At 33.7% G+C, this 16,959-nt stretch overlaps 1 protein-coding gene across 1 annotated transcript in view; it reads left to right on the forward strand.

Moving 5' to 3' along the window:
* crybg2 (crystallin beta-gamma domain containing 2) overlaps nucleotides 1-16,312 on the forward strand; it is a 37,815-nt gene extending 21,503 nt beyond the window's left edge. Inside the window, exons 5-22 of the mRNA XM_067412366.1 lie at nucleotides 2,157-2,204; nucleotides 4,254-4,372; nucleotides 5,418-5,625; nucleotides 7,328-7,467; nucleotides 7,544-7,670; nucleotides 7,750-7,785; nucleotides 7,874-8,013; nucleotides 8,088-8,214; nucleotides 10,013-10,167; nucleotides 10,255-10,381; nucleotides 10,590-10,622; nucleotides 11,757-11,869; nucleotides 11,959-12,088; nucleotides 13,121-13,260; nucleotides 13,789-13,912; nucleotides 14,007-14,165; nucleotides 14,462-14,621; nucleotides 15,678-16,312. Coding sequence (XP_067268467.1) covers nucleotides 2,157-2,204; nucleotides 4,254-4,372; nucleotides 5,418-5,625; nucleotides 7,328-7,467; nucleotides 7,544-7,670; nucleotides 7,750-7,785; nucleotides 7,874-8,013; nucleotides 8,088-8,214; nucleotides 10,013-10,167; nucleotides 10,255-10,381; nucleotides 10,590-10,622; nucleotides 11,757-11,869; nucleotides 11,959-12,088; nucleotides 13,121-13,260; nucleotides 13,789-13,912; nucleotides 14,007-14,165; nucleotides 14,462-14,621; nucleotides 15,678-15,766 — 2,175 coding nt within the window. The 3' untranslated portion in view covers nucleotides 15,767-16,312. The remainder of the gene's footprint in view (nucleotides 1-2,156; nucleotides 2,205-4,253; nucleotides 4,373-5,417; nucleotides 5,626-7,327; nucleotides 7,468-7,543; nucleotides 7,671-7,749; nucleotides 7,786-7,873; nucleotides 8,014-8,087; nucleotides 8,215-10,012; nucleotides 10,168-10,254; nucleotides 10,382-10,589; nucleotides 10,623-11,756; nucleotides 11,870-11,958; nucleotides 12,089-13,120; nucleotides 13,261-13,788; nucleotides 13,913-14,006; nucleotides 14,166-14,461; nucleotides 14,622-15,677) is intronic.
* Nucleotides 16,313-16,959: the final 647 nt, after the last annotated feature.

Raw genomic sequence — 16,959 nt, forward strand, 5'->3', positions numbered from 1 at the left:
TTATAGTATTTTTTAGATATATATATTTATTTTTCAGTATTTACATTTTTTAGATATTTAGTATTTTCTTTTTTAGATAGATAGATAGATAGATAGATATTGTATTAGATATTTATTTTATTTATTTTATATATATATAACATTTTGATAGATAGATAGATGTTGTATTAAGTATTTATTTTATAAGATATTTTATTTATTTTTTTTCATATTTTAGATAGATATTTTTTAAATTTGTTTTGTATTTTCAATTTTAAGTAGATGGATAGATATTTTACAACTGGTTTAGTATTTTATTTGTTTATAGTATTATGTTTATAGTATTTTTATAGTATTTTTTAGATATATATTTATTTTTTAGTATTTTCATTTTTTAGATATTTAGTATTTTCTTTTTTAGATAGATAGATAGATAGATAGATAGATAGATAGATAGATAGATAGATAGATAGATAGATAGATAGATAGATAGATAGATAGATAGATAGATAGATAGATAGATAGATAGATATTGTATTAGATATTTATTTAATTTATTTTAGGTTATTTTATTTTTTTAAGATTTTTTTTTTATAAATTTCTATTTTATTTTTATTATTTTAATTTTTAGATTAATATTTATTTTTATATTTATATTTTATTGTTTTTAGATGGATAGATATTAATTTTATAATTTTTGGTATTTTATTTGTTTATAGTATTATGTTTTAGTATTTTTTTGTATTTTCATTGTTTTTTAGATATTTATTTTATTTATTTATTTTTTTTTTTTTTGTATTTTCTTTTTTAGATTTAGATTTATTTTGTGTATTTCTTTAGAATTTTCATTTGGTTTAGATAGATATTTATTTTATTTTTTTTTTAGAATTTTTTTTTTTTTAGATATTCAGTATTTTCTTTTTATAGATAGATAGATAGATAGATAGATAGATAGGTAGATACATTTAAATATTAAAAAAATAAATAAATAAAACAATTTATCAAAAAGCTATCCTGCTCTGGTTATAAATGTGAAGAAACCATCACTTTCACTGCTCTATTGAGTTGATGTTACTGAATTGATCGACAGTAGAGATATGGACTGCGTCTCACACCCATTTTCTGACCTTCTTGAAAACATATTTTGATAGTCTGACAGTGAGACTTGGATACAGTATGGTTAGTTTATAGAGGTAGCTTTACAGCGTCTGCATTATATAAGCCCTGTATTTGACTTGTGATTAAGAGCACCCCATATGCAAACAGAGGAATTTGACTTGGACACATGTGAAATGTTGTCTCTCTTCTAACCTTGCCATGCCTCACTGCAAGAGCAAAGGCATGTTGCTCAGTCTGGGAGGGGCTTTTCATCACCTCCTACACACATACAGTACAAACCAACAATGAGATCCTGACATTTAATGCAGAAACTCTTGAAGAACCTCAGGCTGCACCTGTTGAGTTGACATGAATTTCCATTTCAAAAGCCACGGTTGGTTTTCACATACAGCAGGTCATTCTTGACCATCGTTGATGTCATTCTGAGTGTGTTTCCCTTCATGTATATATTTACCCTGAGGAGCTCGAAGTGTAATGACATGTGAAACAGCTCGTTGAGTGAATGTTTGCTGTTTAAAGAGAGTCTGGAGTGAAGTGTCTCTCTTCTTCCTGTGTGTGTTTATCTTCTAGTGTAGGAATGTAGTGTTTTCTTAAAATACCTGAACCAAAGGTGAACTGTTTGTACACTGATGTGCCAAGCTTTACATCACCATTTTAGAGTACAAAGATGAGAAAATGTATAAAATTAATGTTGCGATGCATTTTGAACCTCCGTGGGTCTAGATTTCAGTGTTTTTCTGAGAGTGATTTATTCATTTAATTATTTAAAGTTCATACACTGAACGCTAAAGGAATGTCTGATAATTAATATTATCTCTGTGATTTCTGTCTGATATTTTCATTATAGCATACTTATCCATTATTTTTCTGACTCCACTGACAGATATTTGTTCTTGTTTTAAGCACAAACTCGCTTCATTTTCATGTTTTTCGTCAGTCATGTTTGCTTCTCTAGCAAATGTATCTTAATTTAATGACAAGCAAGACCAAAATAAGCAATAAAACCTTTTGCAGTGTGTTGAATTCATGTCATTGAAACGTTTCTTTTCTTTTCTTAGCTCACAAAAGAGAAGGAGCACGGCAAACTCAATCCTCGACCTGGAAAGGTGAGAAATTCTACACAAGTGTTCTTTCTTCTATCAGTAATATTAATGTCTGATCAGGCCAGAGCAAATGCTGCATCTGCTGATGAGCTTGTTTTATTAAAGAGAAATGACAGAATGTTCTCTGAACTCGTGAGGAAAGCCTGAGGCTGGAGAGAGAGACTGATGGGTGTGAAACACCCCCTGCTTCATGTTTGGACAGAAAGACTGAACTTTAAGTGACAGCAAAAGACATCAACTCCTTTATTAGATGGTTTTTAAAAGGAATGATGGATTATAAATGAATAGCTAGTCCTGTGCTGACACCAACACCAAATTCTTTGTAAGTTTTATACTTTGCGATTGAGTTTTGTAGCTCCTGATTGTGACTTTTATTGTATAATTGGGCCTTCTTTCAAGTCTTCTTGTGCTTGAAAATGCCTATATTGGCAAGTATCCTCATAAACGTCAGTTATGTCTTGAGCCAGTTGAGAAAGAAAACGCACGCGTATCAGTATATTGGATCAGTGCATCAGCTCTTAAAGTGACAGCAGCCTAATAAACCTGCTGCTGTCTGTGTCCTTAATGTTAATCAAACAACAAAAGATAAAGAAAAATCATTCACTGCTCTTGACTGAATAACTTTTGTAACTTTAATAAGGATTAATGTCTAATTTATATAGTGAAAACTATGCAGTGTTATTTTACATTTGAAAACTTTATTAAATTTCTGTACCTGAAAATTGAGAATTAGAATTTTTATTGGTGTCTACAATTTTGGTGCCATAACTGCCTGTTTTTGCAATATATATATATATATATATATATATATATATATATATATATATATATATATATAATATAGTGCTGCTTGAAAGTATGTGAACTACTTGCAGAATCTGTAAAAATGTGAGTAATTTTAACAAAATAAGAGGGATCATACAAAATGTATGTAATTTTTCATTTAGTACTGTCCTGAGAAAGATATTTTACATAAACAATGTTTACATAAAGTCCACAAGACAAAAAAATAGCTGAATTTATAAATATGACCCAATTCAAAAGTTTATGAACCCTTGATTCATAATTGTCATTACCTGATGATCCACGACTGTTTTTTTTGTTGTTGTTTTTTTTGTGATGAGTCTCTTGTTTGTTCTGAGCAGTTAAATTGCCCAATTTTCTTGACAAAAATACTCCAGGTCCCAGAATTTCTTCAGTTTTCCAGCATCTTTTGCATGATTGAACCCTTTCCAGCATTGACTGAATGATTTTGAGATCCGTCTTTTCACACTGAGGACAACTGAGGGACTCAAACTCAACTATTAAAAAAGCTTCAGACATTCACTGATGCTCCAGAAGAAACTTTCAAGCAGCACTGTATATATGTAAACATAAATAATGCTGAAATAAAATTGGCAATAATGGCAATAAACTGTACGAAGTTTACATTGAAGCACTAAAATTATTTAATTATATATATTGTGTATATATATATATAATATATATATATCCTAAACTAACTCTATACATATATAATTTTTTGTGCACTTTAACCTAAAAGAGAATGTCACTTCTGTTATAGTTTTTCTCCTTCATTCAGGTTTGCTGTCTGGTGGGAAAATTAAACCACAATAACGTTTTTCCAGAATGCAGGATTCAACTTGCAACTTTGACATTTATATCTATTTTATTTATTTGACAACTCAATTTTCCCTAAGCTATACATGTCAACTAGTTTTGGTTGACGTTTCTGTGTTCTTCATCAGCAGCTAAGTAAGAGATTTAGAAAAGGTCAGCGAAACTGGATAATCAAGCTTATTCTTTTATAATTTCCTTCGGTGACATTAACTGCATTATTCACCAGTGTAATGTTGCAGCCTTAAGGATCTGAGACAATAAAAGTGCCTTTCCAAAGTAGGACAGAGGGACTGGATGTGATTCACTGAGAAAGAAGTCCTGCATTAGTGCATCTGCTGCCCCTAGTGTTGAGATGGGGAAATATTAAACAATGCAGCCTTTGTAGAAATCATTGATGGGACTTTTTTAAGCTGTTTCGTTTTTTTCCATCAGATGTTAATCTTTGACAAGCCTGGATTGAGCGGTGAGAGGATTGAGGTGCGTGGGGATGTGGTGGACGCCACACCATGGGAGTTTACAGACACGATTTCAATCCGAGTGATCAGAGGAGGGTGAGACACATTCACACGCTCACACAAACATGCTTTATCAGCTTCATTTCTTTCGCTGCTGATGCATAATGTACTCATTATGCTGTAAATCGTAAGTGTGCACTAGGTTTGGAAAATGTGTATGAAAACGTAAGTAGCATACAGTACTGTTAAAAAGTTTGGGGTCGTGATTATTTTTTTAATGTTTTTGAAAGAAGTCTAAAAGGCTGCATTTATTTGATCAAAACTACAGTAAAAATAGTGAAATATTATTCCACTGTAAATCAGCTGTTTTCTATGTGAATATATAGTAAAGTGTAATTTATTCCTGTGATCAAAGCTGAATTTTCAGCATCATTACTGCAGTCTTCAGCCTTTCTTTGCTGTATATACGCTGGCGTAATGCTTTTTGGTATGATGCAGAATATTAAGGACAGTAAAACAAATATTAATGCAGAATGAATAATGTGTTGAGATGAGCTGGTAAGGAATCACATTCCACATCAGTTTTGACATGCAGACTCTCCCTGCCTTCCAGCAAAAACATCTCTGGATCCTCCAAATGATCATTAACTGCAGAAACGAACAACTCTGGCTTTTGCAAATTGCTGTTATTGACTTTTATACATATAAGAACAGCTCTACTGTGTCTTCCTTTGTCACTTGCTCAGCTCAGCTCAAATTTTATCAAAAATACTGTAAAAATAGTGAAATATTATTCCAGTGTAAATCAGCTGTTTTCTATGTGATTATATAGTAAAGTGTAATTTATTCCTGTGATCAAAGCTGAATTTTCAGCATCATTACTCCAGTCTTCAGTGTCACATGATCCTTCAGAAATCATTCTGATATGATGAAACATTTATGATTATTATCAATGCTGAAAACAGCTTCACATTTTTGTGGAAATGTTTTTTCAGGATTTTTGATGAACAGAGCAGCATTATAAATGTCTTTACTGTCACTTTTGATCAATTTAATGCGTCCTTGCTGAATAAAAGTAAAAATCTCCCTGATCCCAAAATTTTGAACGGTTCAGAAAAAGACTTTGTTTTGTCTTCCAAAGTTGGGTGTTGTATGAGAAGCCGGACTTCAAAGGGGAAAAGATCGCTCTGGACGAGGGCGACATCGAGCTGACGAATCCATTCGGACCGGATGAAGAAGTGACCGATCAGCAGAATGGAACGACACCGGATCACCGAGAAGAAGACGGTGAGCCCAAGCCTCGGATGAAGAGGAGGTTTGTCATCGGATCCATACGGCGAGCAGTGAGGGTGCGTGCTGGTTTCTCTTCTCTTTATTAGCTGAGATTCAAGTTTAAACTCTTAAAAATAAAGGTTCTTTATTGGCATTGATGAAGAAACTTTTACATATATGGAACCTTTCCATTGCACAAAAGGTTGTTTTGATTATGAAAATGTTCATTGCACTAAGAAAACATGGTTATTTTAACTGAAAGGTTCTTTGGGGAACCTAAAATGGTTCTTCTATGGCGTCTCTGTGAAAAAACCCTTTTGGAAACATTATATTTAAGAGTGTATAAACAGACAGACCCTGAGAGGTCACATTGTTTTAGCTCGTAAATATGTCTGGAATGGTTGGGAACATGATTTGGTTCCACATCACAGCCATGCTTATGAAGGGTTGAAGTGCGCCACCTTGTGTCTACATTTGGTAGAACTTCTACTGACTTTTAACCTGTGGTGGACGAAGTACACATCTCAAGAACCCTATTAAAATATTACTCCAGTAAAAGTATAAGTACTGATAGATTAACCATATATTTATTCTAGTCAGCACTAATAGCAAAGATTAGTGCATGCATTATTTTTTCACCAATACTTATCAGACACCATCAAAATTAAAAAGTTACTACTAATTCAAGTGTGCAAACAAATAATAGAGTATTTTAAAAATGTGGAAAAATTTAATTTGTGCAAAAATGTGGAAAAAAATAGTATAAAAATACATCACAGGGCAAAATGTGTTGTCATTTTAAGAGGAACACTGAAAACATACTAGTTTATATCATCTGAACCTCCTACAGAAGATGCATGGGTATTAATTTGCGTTATTTTACCTAAAATCGCTGTACAAACGGTGACACAAATGAAATCATCTAGCGTTTCACATTTACAGCAGATTTAGTTAACACATAATCGACATGATCAGTCAATCAGTACATCAGTTCAATTTCTGTTCCTACATTATTTTGACTGAATCATTGAATCAGTGACTCACAAACAGCTGCAGTTGAATCAGTTCAGTTCACAAATGAATCATTCAGTGTGATCTGTGAACCAGTTCAGCATGTTCATTGGAGAGAATCAATTCGTTCGTTCACAAATTCTTGAGTTCGAAATGACAAAGAACAACATGTTTTTATGGAATATATATATATATATATATATATATATATATATATATATATATATATATATTATGCTTTGGAATGCAGTGAGTTAAAAGTAAAAGTTTCCAAGATAAAAATACAGATAGTTGAAGGGATATTGGGATACCAAAATTGAAAATTATCCCATGATTTATTCACCTTCAAGCCATACTGTAGGTGTATATGACTATCTTCTTTCAGATGAACACAATCGGAGATATATTTAAAAATATCCTGGCTTTTCCAAGCTTTATAATGGGAGTGAATGGGAGCCGAGATTTTGAAGCCCAAAAAAGTGCATCCGTCCATCATAAATATAATCCATACGACTCCAGAAGGTTAAGAAAGGCCTTCTGAAGCGATGGGTTTTTGTAAGAAAAATATCCATATATCCAACTTTATAAAGTAAAATAACTCTGACGCAATGAAGAACGCGGATTCTCAGAGGATAGAGCAAAACAAAACACCGGTCACGAGTTAGATGTCTAAAACGAGAAATTTTAAAGAGAAATGTTGGAGAAACTCACACTTGCATACATCTTTGTTACGTTTTGATGCTCAACATCACTTTTCCTCCTTTCCAGGATTACAGCGTTCCTGAAATCAGCCTTTTCCCAGAGGAGAACGCAGAAGGCAAGAAGGTCACGTTCAGAGACACGTCAGAAGACTCCCGAATCTTCGGCTTCCCGATCAAAGCGAACTCCATCATCATCAACGCTGGGCTGTGAGTGATCCGTGCCGCTCTTTCTGAACGCGTGTGCTCGTTCCTCTCTCATCCTCGTGCGTTTGCTCTGCTCCAGGTGGCTGGTGTTTGCCGAACCCTTCTTCCAGGGCGTCCCGCGGGTGCTGGAGGTCGGAGGGTTCTCCAGTCCCGCCGCCTGGGGCGTCACACACCCGTACGTCGCCTCCGTTCACCCACTGAAGATAGTAAGCGTCTTCTTCTCAGTCCTCCACAGCAGATCGTCATTACTGAGCTTTTATTAAACTGATGAAATGTCTTTCGCAGGGGGAGCCTAGAGTCGAGAACCTCTATGAGCCTAAAGTACGTTTCAATTCATCAGTTCATCCTTCATTCAGTTCTGTGAACAATCAAGGATAGTTAATGTTCAATATGTGTTGATTTGTGGCAGATTGTGCTTTATGAAAAGCCATATTTCACTGGCAAAAGCAGAGAAATCTACAGCAGCACCAGAGATTTTCTGTCGAGAGTGGACAGGCAGCAGTCTCTGTTCATGTTCAGCGCAGGATCCATTAAAGTCATCGGCGGCTGGTGAGAGTTTGTGTTTGAGACACTGAGAGCTGACATCATTAAACGATCCTCGTTTAACTCCGTCTGTCCCGCAGCTGGGTGGGATACGAGAAGGAGGGTTTCCGTGGTTACCAGTATCTGCTGGAGGAGGGCGAGTACCATGATTGGCGGGTGTGGGGCGGAGTCGATTCGGAGCTGCGCTCGGTCCGCGTCATCCAGGCTGTGAGTCGCCGTTACACACGTCACATGACACACACATGATATTCATGCCATCTAACGCTTTACTCATGCATTGACTGACATGAACTAGCAATATATTCTTACAGCATTTATTAACCTTTGTTGATTATTTAATAAAAATGTTCATGTTAGTTCACAGTGCATTAAATATTAGTAAATGTTAAGATTAATATTAGCTAAGATTAATAAATGCTGTGGAAGTGTTGTTCATTGTTAGTTCATGAAACCTTATTGTAAAGTGTTACCTAGATGTCAAAACTTAAATGTGTATTTAATAACAATAAAATAATACATTTTTAAAATAGAAGTTCTGTGACTAGCTATAAAGACCTGTTAATGTACTAAAAATGATAGAAAATATTAGTATATTTTATTAAATTAATATATTACTACTACTACTACTACTACTAGTAATAATAATAAAATACAAATAATGTCTGTGACTATTTATTAAGGCCTGTTAATGTCTATAGTAAAAAGTATATAAAATATTATTGATATACTACTACAACTACTGATGATAATAGCATATCAACAATAACATAATAAATGATTTAAGAAATTTAAATAGAAATATAATGACTAGCTAAATATTTATTTAAAAAAGATATTAATATACTACTAATAATAATAATAACAACAATAATATTTTTAATAACATTTAAAAAAATTCTGTGACTAGCTGTAAAGGCATGTTAATATCTATACTAATTATAGAAAATATTAATATATTTTATTATATTATATACTGCTGCTACTACTACTACTAAAAATAATATAATTTTAATATAATATATAATAATAATATATAATAATAATAATAATATAATTTTTTATTATTAAATATAATTTCTGTGGCTTGCTATAAGACATGAAAATGCATTTTAAAATGTATATAGAAATAGAAATATATTTTAATATACTACTACTACTACTACTAATATTATTACAATAAATATTTTTTTTTTTATTTAAATACAATTTCTGTAAAGGCATGTTAATGTCTATACTAAAAATGATAGAAAATATTAATATATTCTATTATATTGATATACTACTGCTGCTACTACTAATAACAATATGCTATTTTTTTTTAATTAATTCGAATTTCTGTGGCTTGCTATAAGACATGTAAATGCATTTTAAAATATATATAGAAATATGAATATATTTTATTATATTAACACTACTAATAATATTATTACAAAATTAAAAATAAAAATACATATTTCTTTAAATGTTTAAATACAGTTTCTTTGACTATTTTATAAATATTTACTATACTATAAATATTTTATAATTATAAAATATAATATACTATAAATGCTATAATGTAAATGCATTTATATATATATATATATATTATTATATTAATATACTACTACTAGTAATATTATTATTAAAATAAATAAATAAAAATCCAACTTTTTCTAATTTTTAAATAAAATTTCTGTGACTAGCTATAAGGCATGTCTTTATGGTGTGTATAGATCTAATATCTATAAAAAATGAATATATTTTATTTTATTAATTTACTACTACATCTACTTCAACTAATAATAATAATAATAATAATATATGTTTTATTTTTTAATTAAATAGAATTTCTGTGACTAGTTATAAAGACACATATAAGTGTTTTAAAAATGTATAGAAAATAATAATATATTTTATTTTGATACAATAAATAACTTATTTATGAGTTCACGTATTTAAGTTTGCACATCATTTTGGGGTTTGGTGCAGCTGATCATTAAAGTAAAGTGAATCTGCTCGTCAGGATCTGTCCGAGCCTCTGCTGGTGTTGTACGGGATGCCTGACGAGGAGAAGCAGGAGGACGAGGAGCGCACGTTCGAGGTGACGGAAGCTGTGCCGGATGTGGAGCTGTTTGGGTTCGGCATCAACACCCGGTCTATCCACGTGCTGAGCGGAGCGTATGTCCTGACCTCGACCCTAAACCTCCTCACTCGCCTCTGTCTGTCTGCTTCACTGCTGTCTCTCTGCTTCTGTCTCACGCTCAGGTGGGTGGCCTACTCTCATGTGGACTTCTCAGGGAACCAGTACGTCTTGGAGAAAGGCTTCTACAACAACTGTGGCGACTGGGGCTCCGGAGACAACCGCATCTGCTCCATACAGCCCATCCTCGCTGTAAGAGCTTCACTCATCTGAGCCTGAAAACACCTGTTCAACCAGATGTGAAATACATTATTTCACTTCAGTTCATGAATTTAACTGTCTGTGCTTGACTTCATTAATGATTTATTTACTGAATGAGCGTCCGACTGTATCTTATTTATGTATCCTGTCATGTTTTAATACATTTTAAATCAACTAAAGAGGTTCTTGTGTGTTTCAGGCGCCCAGTGAAGGTCCCAGCTTCAGAAATGAGGTGAGCTGACTGCGTTTACCGACCCTACAACAAGATTTAATGTTGTAGAAAGACGTCTCTTCTGCTCACCAAACCACCATTTAGTTGATCAAAAATACAGTAAAAATAGTGAAATATTATTACAATATAAATCAGCTGTTTTCTATGTGAATATATAGTAAAGTGTAATTTATTCCTGTGATCAAAGCTGAATTTTCAGCATCATTACTCCAGTCTTCAGTGTCACATGATCCTCCAGAAATCATTCTGATATGATGATTTGATGCAACTGTTGAAAACAGTTCAGATTTTTTTATGGAAACTGTGATACATTTTATTTTTCAGGATTTTTTGATGGATAGAAAGTTGAAAAGTGCAGCATTTATTTGAAATAGAATTATTTTGTAATATTATAAATGTCTTTAAAGCCCCAATATACTTATATAACTGGTGTGACGTAATTTCGAACAAAATCAGGCCAAAACAAACTTCTTTTCAGGACTTTGAAACAGCCTGAAGTGAACTTTCCAGAAAGCTTCGCTCTGGCTGGTAAACACCGCTGAACTGCCATCGGTCCCTGGCATTGAAATGGGATCAATTTCCCGTCAAAAGTATTGCAGTCACGGATCAAAAAATAAGCGTGGATCAAAAATTTAAGAATGCATTTAAAAATATATCGCACAAAACTGAAAAATGAATGCAGACTAGCAAACCACACGGTCACAGATAGAAAAATAATAAGCGTGAATCAAAAATTTAAAAATAATTACGAATCAAAACTTTAAACACATTTAAATGATATTGCACAAAACTGAAACACGAGTTCAAAGTTATCTAAATCACACACAACTGCTCAGATTTTCATTTTTTGCATGCTTACGCTGTTTTTCAGAAGATGTGTAATAGCGCCCCCTACCGTGAATAAATGTGAGGAATAAAGCTGCAGCAAACATTCATTATGATCAGACGCTTTCTGAACTGTCGTTTTCTCACCCGGTGTTTATTGAGAGGAAAGTAGTCGGGAACAGTGTATCGCAGTATTTCAAACTTCTTTTTAAGCAAAGAACGATCAATTTCTTGCCACATGAAGATATTAATTTCTTTTAAAAAATCTTCCTGACCCTAAGCTTGAGTAAATCATCTTCGTCGCTGCAGGTGCTGCTGTACTCCGAGCCGGACTTCCAGGGCTCGTGTCGAGTGTGTCATCAGAACCAGAGCAGTTTGTCTGAGAGTCTGTCTGTCCAGTCCTGCAGGGTGGTGGGAGGAAGGTCAGTGAGGAGGGTCTCTGCCGTGTTCATGATGATGTAGTTCTTTCTGATTGTGGCAAACTCAGTTTGTACTCCTCTGTTGATTTCAGTTGGGTGCTCTATGGAGAGGAGAAGTTCACAGGAAACATGTGCGTTCTGTCTGAAGGAGATTACCCCAACCTGACCAGCATGGGCGTCCCACACGCCTCCAGTGTTCGCTCCGTCAAAGCAGTTCCGATGGTGAGTAAAACCTGTGTGCTTCTGGAAAGGTCGTCACTCTAAAAAAAATAATGACTGTAAATAAACTAAACAAATTTGCACAGTAAAATACAGTTTTCCATTGAAACTGTAATATACTATAAAACAATGCATTCTGGGTAATATTTGTCATTTTAAGAAAAGAGGCCTATAGGCTACTTTCTCGAAAACGACAAATAATATTCAATATATATAGAATGCATTGCAATATACAGACGTAATATACTGTAAAAACAATGCATTCTGGTTAATATTTGTTGTTTTCAAGAAAGTAGCCTATAGGTTACTTTTATTCTGATTATTGACTAAAAATTGTGGATATTTTTACTGACATTGTTATCATACCCCAATGCACAGGTGTTTTATTGCAGTGTTGGAGAAAGTTACTTTTAAAAGTAATGCGTTACAATATTGCCCAAAAATGTAACTAATTGCGTTACTTAGTTACTTTATATTTATATTATTAAATAATGCATTGTGTTACTTTTGTGTAACACAATGTAACTTACAAGTTTAAAATGCGTTACTTTACTAGTTACTTGAAAAAAGTAATCTGATTACATAGCTCACATTACTTGTAATGCGTTACCCACAATACTGTTTTAATCTACTGTGGATGGATTGGATTTTTTCTGCGACGCCTAATTGTTACTACGATTATGAGCTATATAAAAGTATTCTGGTCTCTTCATCACATTAAGGTTGATCCACTGCAGTCACATGACTGTTTTAACGATGTCTTTAGTTCCTTTCTGGACCTTGAAAGTGTTGATTATATTGCTGTCTATGGACGAGTTTCTCGGATTTCATCAAAAATATCTTAATTTGTGTTCTGAAGTTGAACGAAGGTCTCACGGGAAATTCATTTTAGGTGAACTAACCCTTTAAGCACATCACTTTGATGTCAGTATTGTGTTCACATGAGGTGAAGTTAATGTCAATATTGCCTAAATCTCATTATGATGGTGTGTGATGATGTAGTCACTGATTTTTTCCATTTGTTTTCTCTCTCAGACATTTTCCGTGCCGTCGATCTCTCTCTTCGGACTGGAGTGCTTTGAAGGTCGGGAGGTCACTATCGACACGCAGGTTTCCAACATGCAGGAGGAAGGATTTAATACACACTTCCTCTCTGTCAGAGTCAACAGTGGCTGGTGAGTTTGCAATTATTATTGCTTCATATTAGTGCCATTGCCATTCAACAGATCGGGGGCGGTACGATAACTTAATGTTTTTGAAAGAGTCTCTTCTGCTCATAAAAGCTGCATTTATTTGATCAAAAATACAGTAAAAATTGTGAAATATTATTCCAGTGTAAATCATCTGTTTTCTATGTGAATATATAGTAAAGTGTAATTTATTCCTGTGATCAAAGCTGAATTTTCAGCATCATTACTCCAGTCTTCAGTGTCACATGATCCTTCAGAAATCATTCTAATATGATGATTTGATGCTCAAGAAACATTGAAAACAGTCATATTTCTGTGGAAACTGTCATTCATTTTATTTTTTGGGATTCTTTAATGAATAGAAAACAGCATTTATTTGAAATAGAATCTTTTGTAACATCATAAATGTCTTTACTGTCACTTTTGATCAATTTAATGCATCCTTGCTTAAGAAAACTATTAATCTCTTTTTTAAAATATTAAATCTTAGTGTGCACATCGATCTCTCCGCAGCTGGGTGTTATGTGAACATAGTAACTACAGGGGGCGCCAGTTCCTGTTGGAGCCCATTGAAATCACAAACTGGCACAAATTCAGCTCTGTCTCCTGTATCGGATCCCTGTATCCAGTCAGACAGGTTCGTGCCACCTTCACATGACCGATTCAGAATGTTTTGTTCACAAGACAACACGGTATAATTTGTCATGTCCATGTTTTAATAATCCCTACAGAAGCAAAGACTGTTCCGCATCAGGAATAAGGAGACGGGCCACTGTATATCAGTGCAGGGCGGTGTGGAGGACATGAAGACGGGCCGTGTGGTCGTGTCGGAGCAGGTGGAGGGAATGAGTGACGTTTGGCTTTACCAGGACGGGCTCATCAAGAACAAGGTGTGCATGCGTTACGCTTCCACACAGTTAATTAAAGTACATATGGTCCCTCTCTAAATAGTGTTAAAGTAACACTGAAGCAGAGTTAAAGTTAATGAGATAATTAAGCAATTAATAAGTCTGTTGTAGTTCTTGTGTTTCTCTTTTCTGCAGTGATTCTGCTTGTTGACAGCAGGCGTTCATCACTAATGCACAATCATCACTTAATTAATTATCTCTAATTGCTCTGGAGATTTTGCTGTGCACTTATGTATAGTTTGGAACTGAGCTTTGAACATGTGGTGTCTGTGTGTCAGCTGGCCCGAACCACGAGTCTGCAGGTCATGGGGAACGTGGAGTCCGGCGCGAAGGTGGTGCTGTGGACGGAGACGCGTGAGCCCGTGCAGACGTGGAGCGCGCAGGTCAGAGGTCGCATCTCCAGCAACATCTTCCCTGGGATGGTGCTGGACATCAAGGGTGAGAGGAACACGCTTTAATACAGTGTTATTAAAAAATATCTATTATAAAACACATTATTTTATTAATATTGTTATCAATAAATAAAATAATGATATTAATGATATCAATACAGAAATGTCATGCTGTACTTTAAACATCTTTGCATAATTATTTTGCATGCAGTTTGTTTAATTGCATTTACTAGCATTAAGTAAGGAACACTTTACATTTTTACTAAATTAAATGTACTGCAAAAAAAGCTAAAAGGTGATTAAAAATTGTGGAAAATTGGTGGCCTGTAAAAAACATTCAAAAGTTTAGGGCTGTTATTTTTTTTAAAGAAAGAAAGAAATACTTTTATTCAGTAATGATGCATTCACAATCTATTTCAAATAAATAAAATAAAAAAATAAAACATTTTCCAACTTCATATTCATCAAAAATGCTAAAAAAAAAAAAAAAAAAGTTTGCACAAAAATATGAAGCTGTTTTCAACATTGATAATAATCATAAATGTTTCTTGAGCAGCAAATCATCATATTAGAATGATTTCTGAAGGATCATGTGACACTGAAGACTGGAGTAATGATGCTGAAAATTCAGCTTTGATCACTGGAATAAATTACACTTTACTATATATTCACATAGAAAACAGCTGATTTACATTAGAATAATATTTCACTATTTTTACTGTATTTTTAATCAAATAAATGCAGTCTTGGTGAACAGAAGAGACTTTTTAAAAAACATTAAAAAATCTTACAGACCTTGATTGGTAGTGCAAACTTTCACTTATAAATTTAAAATATATAAATTCCTGTATAAATATATAGATTTCAACCTTAAATCTTGATGTTGGAAACACAAAGTTCATGTCCTTGTTATTTGACAGTGACTCAAAACTAAATCATTGTCCAAAAACGAATTCTAAACTGATTTCTGCCACGGAAAAAAATAAATAAATAAAAAGTATTTTTTTAACAAATAACTTTTTATTCTATGACAGAAGCAATCTTCCATAAAAACTACTTTGGTGTAAAAAACATGTGGCAATCCTATTCCTCTTTTTCACAGGAGGCAAAACATACGACAAACAGCATTTAGTGATCCGAGAGGAGAATGAGGAGAGTGAGAGCCAACAGTGGGAGCTGGAGTTTGTTTAACCCCGCCCCCTCTCATGTTCATGTGACCTGACTCCACCCACTCCTCCTCATGACACACGACACTCATTCTCCCGTACAGCTGTGGAGGAGATAAAACACACATTTACAATGAGAGTCAAACACCATCCGAGCTTCTGACTGTGAATCGTAAAGCTCTCGCCTGAATCTGGGTGTGTCTTATTTGCACATAGTTTGAATAAATATTACATACAGGTCATTTTACGATGTACACACTGAAGATGGTGCTGGTGGTTTAACTTTTATAATGTCACTGAAAAGAGATATTTTTCATATGCATCACACTGTTGAATATCGTGCATTTGTATTTTTCTAAGCATTCTTTCATTTCTGCTCATTATGTTGTTTACACGCTAATGTTATTTTATTTTCCTAGATATTATTCGACATATTGGGTATATTCTGGAATGTGTGCTTTAATATCAATGTCTGCGATTAGTTTATAGCCGCTGCAGATCTTGCCGGGTTTCGGTCTGTCGTGTCGTTTTTAATACCAAAAAGTGTGTTGATGTCAGAGTCGATATAAAATCTCCATGTCTCTGGAAATCCAAGAAAGTTTTTATGTGTAAATGTTATTTTTCAAGTACAATATGAAATATTATGTAACAGGGAGTGGCTTTAATTTTGTAATAAAACTGTAAAATGAAATCATGTTTGAATGTTTTTGACTTTAATGCATTGACGTGTTTGTAGTTTCTGCTCTTATTATGTTAAAGACGACGTACTGAAATGCTATTTAGCAGTCACCGGTTTTTATTGCCTTTTTTATATCATATATTTTAGTAATCATCCGTTTTGAAATCGAATGTTGCATTACCATGAAAACAGTACTTTAATTGCCCTTAGCAAGCTCCTCCCCTAGTGGGCGGGGTCAGGTTTCATATTACAATATTTCTAGTCAAAACCTTTTCTAATCTTGACAAAACACATATCTGCTAACTGTTTTGTGAAAATACAAGTGATATTTGGACAGAATTGTATCAATTTGTAACAGGAGAATGCATTAAAAAAAATTCAATAGAATGTCGGTGATATTCAGTGGCTATTTTTGTTACAACGTCTAAACAAAATATCATAAGAACTTACATTTTTGTGATTTCAACTTCAAATTTGGAACACAACATGGTTAGACATATGGCTTTCATTTGATGGAGTCAAATATATTTGATAAGATA

This window comes from Chanodichthys erythropterus, chromosome 15, assembly GCF_024489055.1.
Source record: "Chanodichthys erythropterus isolate Z2021 chromosome 15, ASM2448905v1, whole genome shotgun sequence".
Taxonomy (NCBI): Eukaryota; Metazoa; Chordata; class Actinopteri; order Cypriniformes; family Xenocyprididae; genus Chanodichthys; species Chanodichthys erythropterus.